General features: G+C 51.1%; 2 protein-coding genes across 2 annotated transcripts; both read left to right on the top strand.

The window, feature by feature from the left end:
- The first annotated feature begins 2,419 nt into the window (after positions 1 to 2,419).
- LOC102450449 (acetylgalactosaminyl-O-glycosyl-glycoprotein beta-1,3-N-acetylglucosaminyltransferase-like) lies at positions 2,420 to 8,163 on the top strand. Its single transcript, XM_075907931.1, has 2 exons — positions 2,420 to 4,396; positions 5,525 to 8,163. The coding sequence occupies exons 1-2, from the start codon at positions 3,856 to 3,858 to the stop codon at positions 5,986 to 5,988; spliced, it is 1,005 nt and encodes a 334-aa protein (XP_075764046.1). The 5' UTR covers positions 2,420 to 3,855; the 3' UTR covers positions 5,989 to 8,163.
- Positions 8,164 to 15,930: 7,767 nt separating this feature from the next.
- Positions 15,931 to 17,986, top strand: LOC102444557 (acetylgalactosaminyl-O-glycosyl-glycoprotein beta-1,3-N-acetylglucosaminyltransferase-like). Its single transcript, XM_006132648.4, has 2 exons — positions 15,931 to 17,018; positions 17,188 to 17,986. Exons 1-2 carry the CDS (start codon positions 16,478 to 16,480, stop codon positions 17,649 to 17,651), a joined length of 1,005 nt encoding a protein of 334 aa, XP_006132710.2. The 5' UTR covers positions 15,931 to 16,477; the 3' UTR covers positions 17,652 to 17,986.
- The last annotated feature ends 108 nt before the right edge of the window (positions 17,987 to 18,094 follow it).

Here is an 18,094-nt window from a genome sequence, read left to right as displayed (position 1 = left end):
GGGAGGGGGTCGGGCAGGGCGGGCTGGCCATGCGCGGATTGGCTGGCACGGCGTGCGTGCATGCAAAACTATGTACAGATGTGGTCTCCTCACCTCAAAAAAGATATTTTGGCCTTGGAAAGGGTTCAGAAAAGGGAATCTAAAATGATTAGGGGCTTGGAACGGGTCCCATATGAGGAGAGGTTAAAGCGACTGGGACTTTTCAGTTTAGAAAGGAGGAGACTGAGGGGGGATATGATAGAGGTCTATAAAATCATGAGTGGTATGGAGAGGGCGGATAAAGAAAAGTTATTTATTTGTTCCCTAAATAGAAGAACTAGAGGACACCAAATGAAATTAATGGGTAGCAGGTTTAAAACTAATAAAAGAAAGTTCTTCTTCACACAGTGTGTAGTCAACCGGTGGAACTCCTTGCCAGAGGAGGCTGTGAAGGCTAGGACTATAATAGAGTTTAAAGAGAAGCTAGATAATTTCATGGAAGTGAGGACCATAAAAGGCTATTAGCCAGGGGATAAAATGGTGTCCTTGGCCTCTGTTTGTCAGAGGCTGGAGAGAGATGGCAGGAGATAAATCGCTTGATCATTGTCTTCGGTCCACCCTCTCTGGGGCACCTGGTGCTGGCCACTGTCGGCAGACAGGCTACTGGGCTAGATGGACCTTTGATCTGACCCAGTACGGCCGTTCTTATGTTCTTATGTAGTTATTTCGAAATAATTTTACTAGCATCTACACAACCAAACTGCTATTTCAAAATTAATTAAAAATAGCGGAGTGCGTATTTCGAATTTAGTAAACTTAATTCCACGAGGAATAACGCCGAATTCGAAAAAACTATTTTCAAATAAGTGCTGTGTAGACACTTATATCGAAATAGGGGGCCTCCAACCTTCCCAGGATGCCCCAGTGGCCACTCCAGCTTCAACCAAGAACACTCCTCTCCCTCCCCGGAGCCCTTAAAGGGGTTGACTCTGGCCACAGTGCCTGTGCCAACTCCAAACCTGCCAGCCCAGAGCCAGCAGTCACTGCCCCTGACCCAGTGGCCCCAAAACATGAACCAGCAAGCCCCTGGCAGCCAGCCCTCCACTGCTCCCCAGGAGCAGTCTGCCAGCTCCCAGGAGCCTGCCAGGGCCCGGAGAAGGTGGGCGCCTTCCTCGTCCAGGGTGGAGATCATGGACCTTATTCAGGTTTGGGGCGGATGTCCCCAACATCCATGATCTCCGCATTAGATGGAGGAATGCAGCCTTCTATGGCAGGATAGCTGCCAGCCTGGACACCAAAGGCCACATGCAAATCCAGGAGCAGGTCTGCATGAAAATCAAGTTGGTCCAGCGAAACCCCCAACCCTGAGCCCTGAGCTTCCCCTCCCTCTTCTTCCCCTTGCTTCCCCCTTCCGGCTCCCTCCTCCCAGGTTTCCCCCTCCCCTTTCCCACCCTCTCTCCTCCCCTCTCCTACCTCCTTTCCCCAGTCTCACCAAAGTTTCATTCCCCTCCTCCCCCAGTTTTTTTAAGTAAAGAGAGTTTGTGTTCATGTAAATACGTGTATTTTATTTGACATCAGGAAGGGGGTTTAGGGAGGAGTAAGTGGAAGGACGTGAGGGAGGAATGAGGCACAAGCCCCCAGTGGGCAGACCAGGGAGGCTCTTAGTGCTCCTCAGGGTGGAAGCTCTCCCGCAGGGCCTCCTGAATACTGACAGCCCTCCAATGGACCTCCCGGATGGCAGCCTGCAGAAAGTGCAGCCAGGCTCACAGCAATGCGTCCACGAGAAGCACCAGAGTGCCCAGGGGCAGCTCTGGCTCCATGTTGCAGAGTGCTGTGGTGTCCCGAGTGAGGGCAACCAGAGAACGCAGAGATAAAATGCGTTGCTGTCCTCATCGAGGTAGGCAAGCAAGCAGGGAAACCTGAGAACTGGCTGTCCAGAGAGGGGTCCCTTTAAGCACAGGCCTCCGATCGCCTCAGGCAGCAGCAACACAAAGTAACTCCTGACCTGATGCCCTGCTGGACCTGGTTCCAGCCGGCCTTAAATGCGATTCAGCGTCCACTCAGTGTGGACGTGCTATTTTGAAATGCATTTTGTGTGAGACGGGGTGCCGGTCCCTCCCACTTCGGGCCCTTTGGGGGCCTTGCACCTGGCCATGTGGCGCTCCTTAGAGCTGCCATCAGGCTCCGCGCACCTGGGTGCACGGCCCCCATAGGTTGGCACCCCAGGCAGCTACCCGGCTAGCCCCCCACTTAATCCGGCCCTGCTTAGAGGTACTCAAGAGAAGTCTCGGGGGGTGCTTCAAAACAACTGAAATTTGGAGAAAACTGAATTTGTGTTCTAAGTTCGACAGTGCTTTATTATTTTTGTACATTTTACACCCAACAATTTCACTGCCTGCCCAGCTACGATTAAGTCATTTAAACAAATGTGTTGCAATGGTAGGAAAAAAAATGTGCATGTCTGAAAACTGCTACGTGCCTGATTGCAGCTGTAAGGTGCGCAGCGTGCCGGGGGGTGGGGCCGTGCGTGCGTCTTGCACCTGGGGGCAGAGCTGCACATGCGTTGCACGCCCACTGCCCAGGGTGCAGGAATGGCTTCAGCTGGCCCTGCCCCTAAGGGTACTCGTACCACTGGTTGAGAAGCATTGGCTTAAGGCATGTCCCTGGAGCACAGCTGCAGGCTGGCTGGGTTGTTAGTCCTTTGTTTAGTGCATCAGTGTGTAGCAAAGATTTTCCAGGGATGAAAAGCAGGATTGAAGACAAAATGGAGGAGTTTCCAGAGAGTTTGATATCTTCTGCCATGTGGAAGGAAACCCATTGTTCTTCCTATGGAAAATTACAGCAGCTGGGTGGAATTTGGAGTCACATGGGCAAGCTGTGTACATGCATGATTCAGGTGTTTGCAGGCTCCCATGCTGGTCTGAATTCCACAGAACGGCTCCTCAGATGTGGATTGGTGCTTCTCAAGGCCCATTTCCCCTGGAGTAGAGCTATTCAACCCAACTAGGCCCTTCACTATAGGCTGGCCCAGCCTTCTGGGAGTGTCTCCCAAAAGCAGACATTTGAAGTTCAGCCAATGTTCATATCTTCCAACTGAAAAATGAAACATGCCAGCAAATAGCATCATGATAACCAGCAGACCAGGAGTTTTGCACAGACCGTTGGTACCTCCCTGCACTTTGCCCTCTTTATAAGCTGGCAAGCAAATGTGCAAGACTGGAAATCAACAGATTAGAATCAGTGCCAGGGACTGATGGGTGAAGAGAATAGCAGAGATCAAGTTCTTCTGCCCATATCGTAGGGAAGCCACCACTGCCAGACTGAGCTATGATGGAATTGGGGCTTTGGTATTTCCATCCAGAGCTGGCTTGAGCAAAGGGACTCCAGGTGAGGCTGCCAGCAGCTCCAGGCACATCACAAATATCCTCCAGGATGGGAGCATTTGTCCCATCCACAAAGCCTTCAATCCTTTTCCTTCCCTGCCATGTCCCATCTCTCTCAGGTGTCAGGGTGAGTCTGGCTCCACAGGCCTGGACCATATTTTACAATGCTACTGTCAGCTTGTGGCCGGAACAGCAGACTTTACTAAAGTCAACACCAGAAACAAAATCTGCTTTTCTCTCTTCACTCTTCCGTCTTTCCAGTTTGTTCAGTTTTCTGGACAGGAACCAAATACGACTGCATTGTCTGGATTCTCTCTCCAGTTCTGTGGAGGTGGGGACTGGTGAGTCAGAGCAGGAAGGCTGGGAGACAGGACTCCTGAGTACTCTTTTCATCTTTGCCCTGCCCTGCCTATAAACATGTTTCCTTATTGAATTGCTGGATATTTTTCACTTGCTTTTCCTTCACTTGTAGCCACACTCTGAAGCAGCAGAGATGAAACTCTCGGGTATCTGGATCCTGCTCTTTGTGGGGGTTTTATGGCTACTCCATGCCATGAGAATCAAACTGGGACAGACCTCACGGGCCAGCCCCAACCCCGGCTCAGTGGAGCTCAGCGATGGCACCTACACCTTCCACTTGAATTATGCTGCCTTCCAGGCTGAGTTCCCCCACCTGCAGAGCTACCGATGCCGGGAGTTGATCCAAGGGGATGGTATCTGCTCCGGGTCCCTGGGACAGCGGCTGCTACTCCTGGCCATAAAATCCCACCCAGCTGCCACTGCCAGACGGGCCACCGCCCGCCGCACATGGGCCCAGCCCAGGCTGCTCGGGGACTACAGGGTGCAACATGTCTTCCTCATAGGAGTGTCCCCCAATCCCCGGCACATGGCCCTGCTGGGGCAGGAGAGTGAGGAGTTTGGGGACGTGGTGCTGTGGGATTTCACTGAGAGCCACCACAACCTGTCGCTCAAGGAGCGCTGCTTCCTGCACTGGGTGGGTGAGCACTGCGGGCAGGCCGACTTCATCTTCAAAGGTGAGCCTGGACTCCTGAGTTCTCTCCCTGGCTCTGGGAAGGAAGGGGGGGTGTGAGCCGGTGGCCAGGGTAGTGAGTGGTCCGTGAACCCTATCACACACCTGAGTCTTCAACTGCTAGGACAGGGTCCCTTCGCAGCGGGCAGCCAGGGGGGCTGACGGGTGCCCCAAGATGGAGCAGAGAGAGCTTGTTACACTCAAGTCTTTGACTTCTAGGACAAAAAGTCCCTTCGCAGCGGGCAGCCAGGGGGGCTGACGGATGCCCCAAGAGTCTGCACCATGGAGGCGGCATGGCTCAACGCTCAGCTCTTAATGGCTACTGGCATGATTTTCCAAAAATGCTTTTAAGCACTTTTTGCGGAAAAGCGTCTGTGGCCAATCTAGATGCGGTTTTCCACAAAAAAGCCCCGATTGCCATTTTTGCGATCGGGGCTTTTTTGTGGAAAACAGTACTGTGCTGTTTACACAGGCCCTCTTGCACGAATCATTTGCGCAAGAGGAGTTTTCCCGAACGGGAGCAGCACAGTATTTCCGCAAGAACATTGACGATCTTACATGAGATCGTCAGTGTTCTTGTGGAAATTCAAACGGCCAGTGTAGACAGCTGGCAAGTTTTTCCGCAAAAGCAAATGATTTTGCAGAAAAACTTGCCAGTATAGACACTGCCAGCATGTCTATGACTAGCTATGATTCTTTTATTGTGTCTGGTTCTGTTACAGCAACAGGAGAAGTCAGGTTAAAGTTTAAACAGTTGCTATTTTATTGTTACAAGGCAAGTTTAGCTGTTAAATGTTACTGCTGTGTAACAGATAACACAGCCACTACAAAAGGACAAGACAGAAATTACAATAAAAAGTCCAAGGCCCCCGACCGCCTGCTGGCCCAATTGTTGCTGTTATCTGGTTCCTGTCTAGCATCCAGAGCCATTGTTATTCCAGCATCTCTGGAGGCCCTGGAGCCTTTGAAGACAGAGTTTCACTCTCAAGGATTCTCTCTCTCAAGGATGTCGGGGGGCGGGTTCTATCTGGCTACAGGGGGCTGATAGGTTAAAGCAGGGGGGCTGGGAGCCAGGACTCCGGGGTCCTCTCCTCAGCTCTGAGAAGTCCATCTGCTCTTTTCCCTCCTCCAGGGGATGACGACGAGTTTGTGAACCCCCCTGCCCTGGTGACCTACCTGCACCAGACGTCCAACGCCTCCTCGCTCATCCACGGCTACATGCGCTACCATTCAGCTGTGATGAGAAGCACAAAATATGCCATCTCCTCTGTGCTATTCCCCCAGGACATCTACCCCCACTTCCCTTCCGGGGGTGGCTTCCTCATGCCCAGAGCCAGCATCGCAGCCCTGACCATGGCCTCTGAGCGTATCCCCGTCTTCCCGCTGGATGATGTCTACTTCGGTTTCCTGGTGCTGGCTGCAGGGCTGCAGTTCCGGCACGATGAGCAGTTCAAGGTCTACGGTGTGCGGGATGAGCTGTGTCTGTACCGGGAGGCACTGGTGGTGCACGGCGTGTCACTGGACCGGGTGGAGGAGGTCTGGAGAGGGCTGTATGTTGAGCATCGGTGCAACGTGACAGGGCCTGTCCCCTCTTAGGGCGCGTTGGCTCCCACCCAGCCCCAGCATAGGGACTGGTTGGTGCAGGGGGCCTGCGAGAGGGTGCCAGCTCCCCTCTGGCCCCAGGGCAGGGACTGACTCCCTCAGATGGACAGGGAATAGGGCATGGGACCTGTCCCCTCTCAGGCAGCCAAAGCCTTCTTCTGCAGCCAGACTGAAGAGCAGCAGCCATTAGCTGAAAGGTCTGAGTCACATACTCACATTCCATCTATTTCGTATTAAAATAGTGTCACACCAGGCTATTTCAGTGGCTAAAGATCCTGAAAGATCTTTAGCCACTGAAGATCTTTAGCCACTGAAAACCCACAGGAGGTTGTACCCTGTGCCCTAGGAATTGGGTAAGGGTGGGTGTGTAAATTAACAGGGTTGCACTGAGCTCTAAGAACTGGGGAAAGGTGTGTGTCCCTACAGTGTAGAAGGGATAGAGAAATTTGTGCGGGTAACAGGCCGTCCTTACCAAACGCAGAATAGGCTGCAGCTTAGAGCACCTGAAAATGTGGGGAACCACTGGGCCTTAGTGTCCATCCACCTGCCTCTTCCTATCCCTGTTCTGTGGCTCTGCTTCCGCCAGAGAGGTTTTAGTTAACTTAAAAGTGAGAGAGTCTGCCAGATCTCTTAGCAGAACATCCACCCTGTGAAAGATCCATGAAGCCATTTAACAGGCATTTCCCACCCCAGGTAGATACTGTCGGTTTGTGAGTTTACTAAGTCGACAGGAGCTTAGTTTAAAATGTGCTTATGGACGTTGCTGAAGATCATAAAATCACATTTCTAAAAATAATCGTTCCCCTTGGCTGCCATCAGGCATAGAGGCACCAGTTTATTGGTCTAGCCTAGGACGGCCCTGATGCTCTGCCTCTGTGAATGCACAGTGAGCCTGGTAATCACTGGCTGTCACTGAGGTGGGGGAGTCACCGGGCCCTGCACCCCCATCCGCAGCCCGTCATAGATGTGACTCTCAGCCAGCAGGGAGAACAGAAGGTTTATTAGTTCACAGGGACACAGTGTAGAACAGACTTGGCAGCACAGGACCCAGAAGCAGTCAGCACCGTCCATCCTGGGAAGAGGCGGCCCAGAACCAGGGCCCTGATCCCCTCCCTGTACCCTAAGCCAGCAAGACTCACTCACATACCAGCAGCCTGTCTCCTCCCTGCAACCAGCCCCGTCTCCAGCCTTTGTCCTACTTCCTGGACCAAAGGAGTCACCTGGTCACACACCCCTCTTGCGCTTAGGTTACGAAAAACATTGGCCATTGTGTACATGGGGGAGGCTGTCACACCAAAACTCCCATCACCATTCTAGGTATTGGTGCAGTGTCCAGGGAAACTGAGGCATGCACATGGGGTTATCCCAGGACAGTAGAAATCACATGCTACATAACAAGGGGAATAAACTCCTCACAATCCTCACTTGCCACATACACCAGTAAGTCTAACTTCAGAACCGGGCAAATGAGTTGAAACTATGGTAAAGAACAGAATTGTCAGACACACAGAGGAACATAATTTGTTGGGATGAACTCAACATGGTTTCTGCAAAGGGAAATCATGCCTCACCAATATGCTCTGAGGGGATCAACAAGCATGTGTACAATGGGGGAGCCGATGGATATAGTATACTTTGATTTCCAGAAAGCCTTTGACAAGGTCCTTCACCAGAGGCTCTTAGCAAAGTAAGTTGTCATGGGATAAGAGGCAAGGGCCTCTCGTGGATTGGTAACTTGATAAATTATAGGAAACAAAAGGTGGGAATAAAGTGTCAGTTTTCAGAATGGAGAAACATAACTCATGGTGTTGCTCAGGGGTATCTTGCACTGGGACCGATCCTATTCAACACATTTTTTTAGGACATTTTTAGGCATTCATCCAAGGGTTTTACTCAAATGGGAAATTGCTGAACTATTATCTGTAGCTTGTAAGCTATCCTTTAAATCGGCTTCCGTACCTAATGACTTAATCCAGCCTGCTTAGGGGTACTTGAGAGAAGTCTGGGGAGTACTTCAAAACAACTGAAATTTGGAGAAAACTGAATTTGTGTTCTAAGTTCGACAGTGCTTTATTATTTTTGTACATTTTACACCCAACAATTTCACTGCCTGCCCAGCTACAATTAAGTCATTTAAACAAATGTGTTGCAGTGGTAGAAAAAAAATGCGCGTGTCTGAAAACTGTAAGTACTGGGGGTACTTTATTAAAAAAAGGTTAAGAAACACTGCCTTAAGCCTATCATTTCTTCCATCTCTGCTATAAGCCTGAGCCAAGAGCTTTGCAATTGGTGTGTGTATTTGATTCCTTTAACAATTGCAATTCTTTTTTCTTTCTTACTTACTTACTTATTGGCAATGTCATGATTTTTGGGCAAGAGCTGAGGTATAAATTGTTCTGGGCATGTGACTGGTCCTTTGGGATCAGAAAACCCTTTTTGATTTGATGAGACTGGTTTTCATAGCCTCTCATCTGTGTAAGGAGTGGTGCTGGTGGTGTCACAGGAGAACTGGAGAGTCTGGGCTGCAGTGTTATTTCAAAATATACAGGGCTGGGGCCATACCACCCACACCCCTAACCAGCAAGGCCTCCCTGCACCAAAGCTGCCAGCCCCAGCACTGGGCAGCCAGAATGGCTCTAGTCCTGGGAAGGTGGGTGGCACAGCCCCCAACTTGTCTGCCCCATTCTCTGATGTCACAATGGCAGGCTGAGGGGAAGGGTCTAGGGGACTCCGGTAGAGAATGGGGGGGGCTAGGTGAGGCAGTTTGGGAAGGCAGCGCCTGCCCCTGCCTAGGATACCCATTGCCCAAGCTCCTAAGGAAGAGAATCCTCATGGTGGTGGTGGTTTTGGAAGGCTGTTTGCTGTAACCAAAGTGGGGGGAGAGGGGGGTGATTGATGGAGGTGGATCAAGATGAATGTCTGTCTGTAGAAAACAACAGTTTATTTGGTGAGAGACTGGTTTCCATCCCTATCAGACAGAATTTTTCTATTCAAAACGGATCTACTGGCTTCAGTGTGGTTAGACCCAGTGTGGACAGTTTTGAGGAGCTTTGACAGAATGAAACTTGTTTCCGATGGCATGGAAAGTGGTAGGGACTTTGAAGAGCGTTGTGATGAGTTTGACCAGCTTGCTGGCAAGACGGTGTTGTTTGATTCTGGAACTGGAAAGTGTGGGTCTTGGGATCAGAGGAAAGTCTGGGGAGCGGAGCGTGCAGACACTGTGGACGGGTCTTGTAGTCTCTTAGTGACGTCGGATTCCATGTGGCAGCAGAGGTTGGGACTGGAAGGACAACAGAACTGTGAGACTAACATGGTAGTGAAAATGGATGGTTTCTAAAACAGAAACAGACCTTGGAATTGGTAACAGTTAAAGACTCTGAACACTGATAAAACAGGCTAGTGTCTGTGGATGCAAATTACCTGGCTGCAGGAAGAAAGGCTTTCTGGCTCTTGTTAGCAGGAAGGACACACCCAGCCCGCCAATGGATTCTATTAAACAAGAGAGATCAGGATTTGACCCTATATGAAAAGGAGGAAGGAAAAAAACTTAATCTTGCAGAGGGAAGCCACAGGCTAACCCTAAAGTGCCAGAACACCAATGGCATTGAGCCTAATGTGTGGCATGACAGAAATGATTGTGAAAGTACTTGTGCACTGGATTTGATGTTATTGCTAATGGTGACTTTTGTGAGTGTTCTATGTTTGCACCAAATTGTGTACAGAGTGGGCTGAGTAAAGTGTCTATAAAAGCTGGTGATTTGCTGATTCTGTTTGTACTATTCACAGGGCTGGCTCTAGGTTTTTTGCCGCCCCAAGCAAACACATTTTTGGACACTTGTCCCCCCCTTGGCCTGCTGCCACAGGACAGGCAGTGAGGAGGAAAGCACCATTTTCACCTTGTGGCTCTTTGACTCCCACCACACTCTCTGGCCAAACCCAGCCTACGTCCTGTCTCCCCTCCACACACATCCCGCCCCACCCCCTCACCGAACCCAGTTTCCATCTTCTCTCCCCTCCCAGGCAAACCCGCCCCCTCAGTGACTGGACCCAGCCCGCCCCCACTTCTCTCCCCTGCCTAATCCACCCTGCACCCTCTCTTCCCTCCCAGCCAAACTCGATTCCTCCCCCACCAGTCCGCTCTCCTCTCCCACCTCCCCACACTAACTAACCATCTCCTTTCCATCTCCCCACCAAACCCTCGGGTCCCCACCCCACAGCATGCGTGGAAATATCGAAGTGCCCTGGGGGAGGGGTGAAAATGGCATGGGTGCCCCTGGGGATGCGCACGGACACAGCCAGGAAACATAACGGGCAAGGCCAGGGCTTCGCAGCGCAGCTCCCGGAGCGAGGCAGCGACACCTCTCTCCCTCCCCCCTGAAATCTCTGAGCTGGGGCAAGCAAGGCCCGCCCCCCCCCCGCATGCGCGCACGCCGTGCCAGCCAATCTGCGCGTGGCCAGCCCGCCCCACCCGACCCCCCCCGGCAACCTGCATCAATCCCCCCTTAAACCCCGACCCTACCCTGGGGTGGGGCGCTGTGGGAGGGGCGGGCGGGCAGAGCCTATGGCGGCGAGTCCCTGCGGGGAAATCTCTGCCCGAGCCGGGGAAGCCCCTCCGAGCTAAGCTGGATCCAGCCAGAGCTGCACATCTCTGTGTGGTGCAGCCGGGTGCTGCGTGTGCGGCTCTGGGAAGACGCGCGGGGCCAAGGCAGCGCTGAGTGCCCAGCCCGCTCCTGGTCTGGCTCGGGCTGTCCCACGCCGGCTCCCGGCCTCGCCTTGGTGCGGGAAAAGCTGGCCCATGAAGCCTGCGTCCCGCGGAGCAGGTGTTGCACCATGCGCCCGGGCAGACAGTGCGGGGGCTGCAGAGGGGAGCGGGATGGGGCCGCCCTCCCCCGAAGCTGTCCATGCAACACCCGGGGGCCCCGCTAATCTGAATTGCTGCAAGCCCGGCTGCTCGCTCTGCCTTGGGCAGCCACAGGCAGGCCCGCGTTGGGCGGTAAGGCTGGCCGGACTGCCGCCCCTGGAAATGTGCCGCCCCAAGCACGTGCTTGGTTTGCTGGTCCTAGAGCCGGCCGTGACTATTCATATGCACGATCCATATTTGCATTTGAAAAAAACTTAAACAAATAGTCCTGCTGCACCTTAGAGACTGTCTAACAAAACATGGAGATGGTACCATGAGCTTCCGTGGGCACAGCCCACTTCTTCAGATGAATGGAGCTTAAATAACAGAGAAAGAGAGGGGATGGGGAGGGAAAGGAAAAGAAGGGAAAAATGGGAAAAGAATACTTAATAATCTCAAACAAATTCTTTCCAGCAGCCACACAGCACACCTCCATCATACTCGTCCAGGAACCCACCCCTGCATCAACTCCAGTGCCAGCTCTAGCCACACAAGTATACAAGTGACATCATCACAGGACCGAACCACATAAACCACCACATCAGAGGCTCATTTAACTGCACATCCACCAATGTGATATATTCCATCAAGTGCCAGCAATGCCCCTCTGCCATGTATATTGGACAAAGGATTAATGGGCACAAATCAGATATTCAAAAAGGTAACACACAGAAACCCGTTGGAATATTTTAACTTGCCTGGGCATTCATGAATGGATCTCAAAGTTTCCATATTATTACAAGCCAATTTAAAAAAACAGCTTGAAAGGGAAGCTGCAGAGCTTAATTTCATTTATAACTTTGATACCTACAATTGAGATTTAAACAAGACCTTAACTGGATTACGTGCTACATTCCGCATCCTAATGACATAAAAGGCCAAACACCAGGTACTTAAGAGTACTTAGAACCCTTGCTATCAGCTTCATGTAGCATGGAAACTCTATTATAAACTATTTTTTCCCCTTTTTTTTATCTTTTCCTTTCTGTCCCCATCCCCTCTTTTTCTGCTATTTATTTGGACTATTCATTCAAAGAAGTGGGTTGTGCCCATGAACACTCATGATACCTCCTGTATTTTTTTGTTAGTCTCTAAGGGTGGGTCTACACTGCACTGTAACTCAATGCTATTTCGAAGTAGCTTATTTGTCTACCCAGCGCCAAATATTGAAATATAGCGCTATTCCAAACATTCCTTACGCCTCGCAGAATGAAGGTTACAGGGACGTCGGAATAGCGAGCCTGAAATAACAGGCTTGCTGTGAAGACATGGGATAGCTACTTTGGGATAATCACGATAGCATTGCAGTGTAGCTGTACCCGAAGGTACTGCAGGATGCTTTGTTCTTTTTTAAGATTTTAATATTATAGACTGACATGGCTCCCCCTCTGAAACATTTGTTTTTGAAGTTATGAGAATTGGCTCTGTACTTGTATGTCACACGTTTGCTTCTAGGCTACATCAACAAGTGACTAGCAGCACTTCACTGACCATGGGCCTTGATAGGTGCCAGTCTACAGCTGAGGAAATGTTCAGACCAGCATGTGAGCGATGGCTGCTACTGAAGGCCTGAGTCACGCATGGACAGGTGACTTGCTCAGCTGACAAACTCCATCTGGAGACACTTTCACACAGTAAAAACAATGAGCAAGGGTATAAAAAAGGACCCTGAGGGCTCCTCCATTTTGTCTTCATCCCTGTCTCCTTTCAGTTCTGTCTTTAGTCCTGCCTGTCACCGCTGAAGGATCTCTGCTATGATCTGAAGCCTGGAAGGACTGGTGATCACCCCAACAGAGGACAAATAATTCCAGAGATTTATAAAACAGCCGATTATTTCATCTCTTGCTACAAGCCTGCACCAAGAGCTTTGCAAATTGGGGTGTAACTTGATTCCTTTAACCATTGTATTCCTTACCACCTTTTCTTTCTTTCTTTTTATTAATAAACCTTTAGATTGTAAAGGATTGGCATTGTGTGCCCTTTTGAGCAGGAGCTGAGGTATAAATTGACCTGGTATGTGGCTGGTCATGTGAGGTTGAAAGAACCTGTTTGGATTTGTTTTCAGAACCCCTCACCTGTACAAGGAGCGGTGCTGGTGGTGGCTCAGAAGCTGGAGTGTCTAAGGTAATTGCTTGTGTCAGGGCCGGCTTTAGGACGTGCGGTGCCCAATTCCAATGAAATTTTGGTTGAGCAAAAAAAAACCCAAAAAACCAAAAAACCAAAACCCAGCACTCAAAGAAACAACTCACAGCCCCTTTAAAGAGTCCAGGCTTCCAGCCAAACCCATGAGCTGACTCCCCCTCCCACAGCGTGCCCGGCACACTTCCAGGTTTAGGGCGTGGGGAATCAGGCAAATCGGCCTAAAGCCGGCCCTGGCTTGTGTGACTTTTTGTTGGCCACTATGGCAAACAGAAGTGCTTTTTGTGACTGGTTTGATCCCTTTAGCAGAGGATCTCTAGTCCCAGGCTGTAAGCAGCCCTGTATCTAAGCAATTTGCCCTGATTTGATCCTCTCAGAGGTGCCCCCAAAACCTACTGTATTACAGACGTAATGTGCTGTGTAAAAAAGGGAAAGTGAGGCACACTACCACATTGCTGTCATGGCTAAATGCCAAGACTGCTTCAATATGGGGAACATGAATATCTACATGGACTTGATCTTAGTTGGATTCCAAACATTTGTCAGAGCTTGCATGGTGTGATGGACCGGGCTGTGTGTGGGCACAGCTGAGGGCGCCCGCTCAGGGCGAATTGCTCAAATCCGGGGCTCCTTACAGCCGTCAGACTGGTGACCTCTCCAAACAGGCCACAAACCAGTCCCACAGAGCGCTTCAGCAGCCTGCCTGAAGCCTCATGAGCAAAACCCCTCTGACACCTCAGCAATATCCGTGCCCCAGATGGCCCCGGGCCTCATAAACAGGTGGGGGGTCCTAGCACCCAATCCCACCTACCCCGAACAAGTTCTGTCCAGTTCCAAGAAACCAGCCACAGATCCCTGGTCAATTTACCCTCTGGATCTTACCCACAAATCATGCTGGGCCAGTCCTTTAGAATCTAAAACTAAAGGTTTATTATCACAAGAAAGAAAAGCCTGAGAGTCAGGTTGTTAAAGAATAGTACGTTACATGCATCGAATCTCTCAGTCCTCGATGCAGGCTTTAGCAGAGATGTTACAGTTGCTGGTTTAAGAGTTCTTGTTGCACCTCCTATCATCAGGATGGGTTCACAGGTCTTCCAGGCTCTTCGATCCGTGCAGTGCTGCCTCTGGGATGAAGTGCTGAGCTGAGAACCCAATGGCATCGACTACATGGCCTCTTTATACCTCCTTCCTGGCCTCTTCTTGTATGCAGCAGGTCACCTGGTCAGAGGCCAATCTCTAAGTTTCCTGCTGGCTGCTCTCAGGTGACAGCCCCCATTCTTTGGGTGTGTCCTTGGCCCATCAAGTGCCATTGTCCTACAGGGCCTGGCTAATCAGCCTGTTAATCAGCAATGCTTAACCACATTCAGAGAAATATTCAACTTCCACACAGATTACAGATTCCTACCTACACACACAGACATTATACACTCACATAAATAGCGTACATAAGATCAGCAAATAATAAGCTCCCATTCAATACCCCACATGGCTCCCTTTTATACCAATTTCTGGGGCCAACACCCCCACCTAGGGGTGCAGCAGCGATCTGGCTGCTTCCCTCCAATTCGGTAATGTGACACATGGATACATTAATTATTCTCTTTAGCTTTTGGCAAGATCTCATAAGACATATGGGAACCGTGCTGCAAGAGCCGATTCAATCCACCATTGGTCTAACCAAGTTTTACCTTGGCTTTGTAAAGGGATTCAACAACATTGTTGAACATAACCTTGCTAATCCGTTTCTGTTCCGCACTCCTACTCCTAACACTGGGTTAGAAGCTGCAGCGATACAGAACCAAGAGTGGGACGTCCCTGGGATGCAGCCAGTGGTGCTAGGATTGTACCTAGCCGCATCAGTGTTGCGTTGGGGGTGTGTGTGTGACATTATGTCAATGGAATATGAACATATAGATCCCTTTTGCAACCACTGTTCTATCTTTGCAACAGATCTCGTCCAAAGTGGCCCAAGTGAGGTGTTGATGAGAAGCTGATCATTCGCTGGGTATGACTGTGCCATTTATGTGCAGGTAGCTGTTTTGTATGTGATGGTGTGAGAATTGGCTCTGTACTTGTATTTCAAATGCCCGCTACTGGGAGACCAACAGGTTTGGTCAACCTAGTGTGGCCAAATCCACATCTGATGAGCTTCCCTCTGAACGTTTAGCTCTGCTTGGGAGTGATGAGATCTGCCTGCAAAGACCTGAGTTAGGACTGGACAGGTGACTTGCCCATGTGACAACAAATCCTGTTTTGTTGCTATAATTTTCCATAGCAAGAACAATGGGTTTCCCTTCATGTGGCAGAAGATATAAAGACCCTGGAAATTCCTCCACTTTGTCTTCAGCCCTGCTTCTCTCCTCTGCAGGATCTTTGCTACAAACTGAACCTCTAAACTGGTGGTCACCAACCAGTAGATCAGGATCTACTGGTAGATTTTGGAGCCCCCGCACACGGGCAGAGGCACACCTTGGTGCTCTGGGTACATTTAGGCTGTGTCTACATTGGCAAGATTTTGCGCAAATACTCTTTAATGCAAGTATTTGCTCAAGAGAGCATCTACACTGGCATGTGCCTTTGCGCAAGAGATGTGCTTTTGTGCAAGAGCATCCGTGCCAGTGTAGACGCTCTCTTGCGCAAGAAAGCTCCGATGGCCATTTTAACCATCGGGCTTTCTTGCGCAAGAAATTCATGTTGCCTGTCTACACTGGCCTCTTGCGCCCGCACTCTTGAGCGGGAGCATCATAGTTCTTGCGCAAGAAGTCCTGATTTCACACATTAGAACATCAGTGTTCTTGCGCAAGAACTCCCTGCCAGTGTAGACAGGCAGCAAGTTTTTGCACAAAATCTGCTGCTTTTGCGCAAAATCATGCCAATGTAGATGTAGCCTTATACCCAGCTCCAGTACATTTCCTCTCTCCCCTTTTTCCACCTTTCTGCCACAATGTTCTCGAGAGCCCAACGCTAGGACGTGGTTGGTAGGTGGGGACCAACCTCTCTGTTGGCCAGGCCCATGTTTTGTAGCCATGAATATCACCACCCTCCTCCAGTAGGTGCTGCACAATCTGCTCTAGCCAGTTTCTCCTTTCTCTTAGTGGTAGAGTTCTCATTTCCTCTCCCCAGAACAGCTGCCAGCTAGCCGCAGTAACGCCCCCAATCAGCAGACCCTGCCTAATAAGGACAGTGAATGCCAAGACACAGGAAGGGGCAGTTTCCTTCCTGAGATCTCCCACCCCCAATCTTGATGAAGCAAACTGCACAGAAATGAGTAAGAGGCCAGGTACAGGTTCATTGGAACGAGCAACATTTTAGTCCCATTGAAGCTGAATGCTGCTAGGAGCAGGACTGATTCGGGGAGAATCACTGGAACTAGCATGACGGTGTTCATCATACCCTGGGCTGCTTCAGTTTCCCTTTCAGTGACGCTCCTCGGGGGGAGCAAAGATGAGGCGCTGTGCTACCCGGATCCTGATCATCGGGGGGATCTTATGGCTAGCCTGCAACCTGAAGACTAAGCAGAGACAGACCTCATGGGTCAGCCCCAACCCCGGCTCTGTGGAGCTCAGCGACGGGACTTACACCTTCCACTTGAACTACACCATCTTCCAGGCTGAGTTCCCCCACCTGCAGAGCTACCGCTGCCGGGAGTTGATCCAAGGGGATGGTATCTGCTCTGGATCCCTGGGACAGCGGCTGCTACTCCTGGCCATAAAATCCCACCCAGCTGCCACTGCCAGACGGGCCACCGCCCGCCGCACATGGGCCCAGCCCAGGCTGCTCAGGGACTACAGGGTGCAACATGTCTTCCTCATAGGAGTGTCCCCCAATCCCCGGCACATGGCCCTGCTGGGGCAGGAGAGTGAGGAGTTTGGGGACGTGGTGCTGTGGGATTTCACTGAGAGCCACCACAACCTGTCGCTCAAGGAGCGCTGCTTCCTGCACTGGATGGGCGAGCACTGCGGGCAGGCCGACTTCATCTTCAAAGGTGAGTCTGGACTCCTGAGTTCTCACCCCAGTGCCAGAAGCAGAGTGGGGGCTGATGGGCTAGAGGAAGGGGGCTGGGAGCCAGGATTCCTGGGTTCCCTCTCTAGCTCTGGGAAGTCCATTCAGCCCCCAGTTGCTCCACACTCTTCAGCATCCCTTTCCTTCTCCAGGAGATGATGATGAGTTTGTGAACCCGCCTGTCCTGGTGACCTACCTGCACCAGACATCCAACGCCTCCCCCCTCATCCATGGTAACATTCAGCGTCATTCAGTCGTGATGAGGGGGGGGAAATATGGCATCTCCTCTGTGCTGTTCCCCCAGAAAAAATACCCCCACTTTCCCTCTGGGGGCGGATTCCTCATGCCCAGGGGCAGCATCCCAGCCCTGGCAACGGCCTCTGAGCGCATCCCCGTCTTCCCGCTGGACGACGTCTACTTTGGTTTCCTGGCGCTGGCCGCTGGGCTGCAGTTCCAGCACGACGAGCGCTTCCAAGTCTTCGGCATGAAGGTTGAGCTGTGTCTGTACAGGGAAGCCATGGTGGTGCATGGCATGTCACTGGACCGGGTGGAGGTGGTGTGGAGGGGGCTATATGTGGAGCATCGGTGCAACATGTCGTGGCCTGTCCTCTCTTAGTGAGTGTTGGCTCCCACCCAGCCCGTGAGCAGACCAGGGGACCGTTCCTCCCTCCTCAAGGAGGCCTCACCTCCCATATACTCACAGGGCGGGGATGGCCTGGCTTGGGGGAATGGGGCACAGGGACATTGTTCAAACTGAATTAAATTTGATTTTTTCTTGACTCCTCCTGACTGGTTACAGCTAGGATTCTGAGTTTAGGGAGGCATAGGGTTTTTTGTGCAAAACAGCCATGACCACACTGCTTGTTCTTGCGCTCAGCGCTTCATTTGCATTGCCTCTTCCGGTAAAAGCCATAGGTACACAGACAAAGCCTCTGGTTCCTAGTGATGGCTGTTTAGAAGCATCAGTCACCCCCCAGAGTCGTCAGGAAATCTGAGAGAGATAAATACCCCCCCACACACACTACAGAACGAAGCTACCTCCCCACTTCCTGCTCAGGC

This window comes from Pelodiscus sinensis, chromosome 24, assembly GCF_049634645.1.
Source record: "Pelodiscus sinensis isolate JC-2024 chromosome 24, ASM4963464v1, whole genome shotgun sequence".
Taxonomy (NCBI): Eukaryota; Metazoa; Chordata; order Testudines; family Trionychidae; genus Pelodiscus; species Pelodiscus sinensis.
This window is presented reverse-complemented; position numbering and strand designations above follow the sequence as displayed.

Excerpts from the sequence above, each read along its gene's own strand:
- LOC102450449 (XM_075907931.1), top strand. The coding sequence starts at position 3,856 with ATGAAACTCTCGGGTATCTGGATCCTGCTCTTTGTGGGGGTTTTATGG. Across the intron at positions 4,397-5,524 it reads GGCCGACTTCATCTTCAAAG|GGGATGACGACGAGTTTGTG; the intron begins GTGAGCCTGGAC and ends TCCCTCCTCCAG.
- LOC102444557 (XM_006132648.4), top strand. The coding sequence starts at position 16,478 with ATGAGGCGCTGTGCTACCCGGATCCTGATCATCGGGGGGATCTTATGG. Across the intron at positions 17,019-17,187 it reads GGCCGACTTCATCTTCAAAG|GAGATGATGATGAGTTTGTG; the intron begins GTGAGTCTGGAC and ends TTCCTTCTCCAG.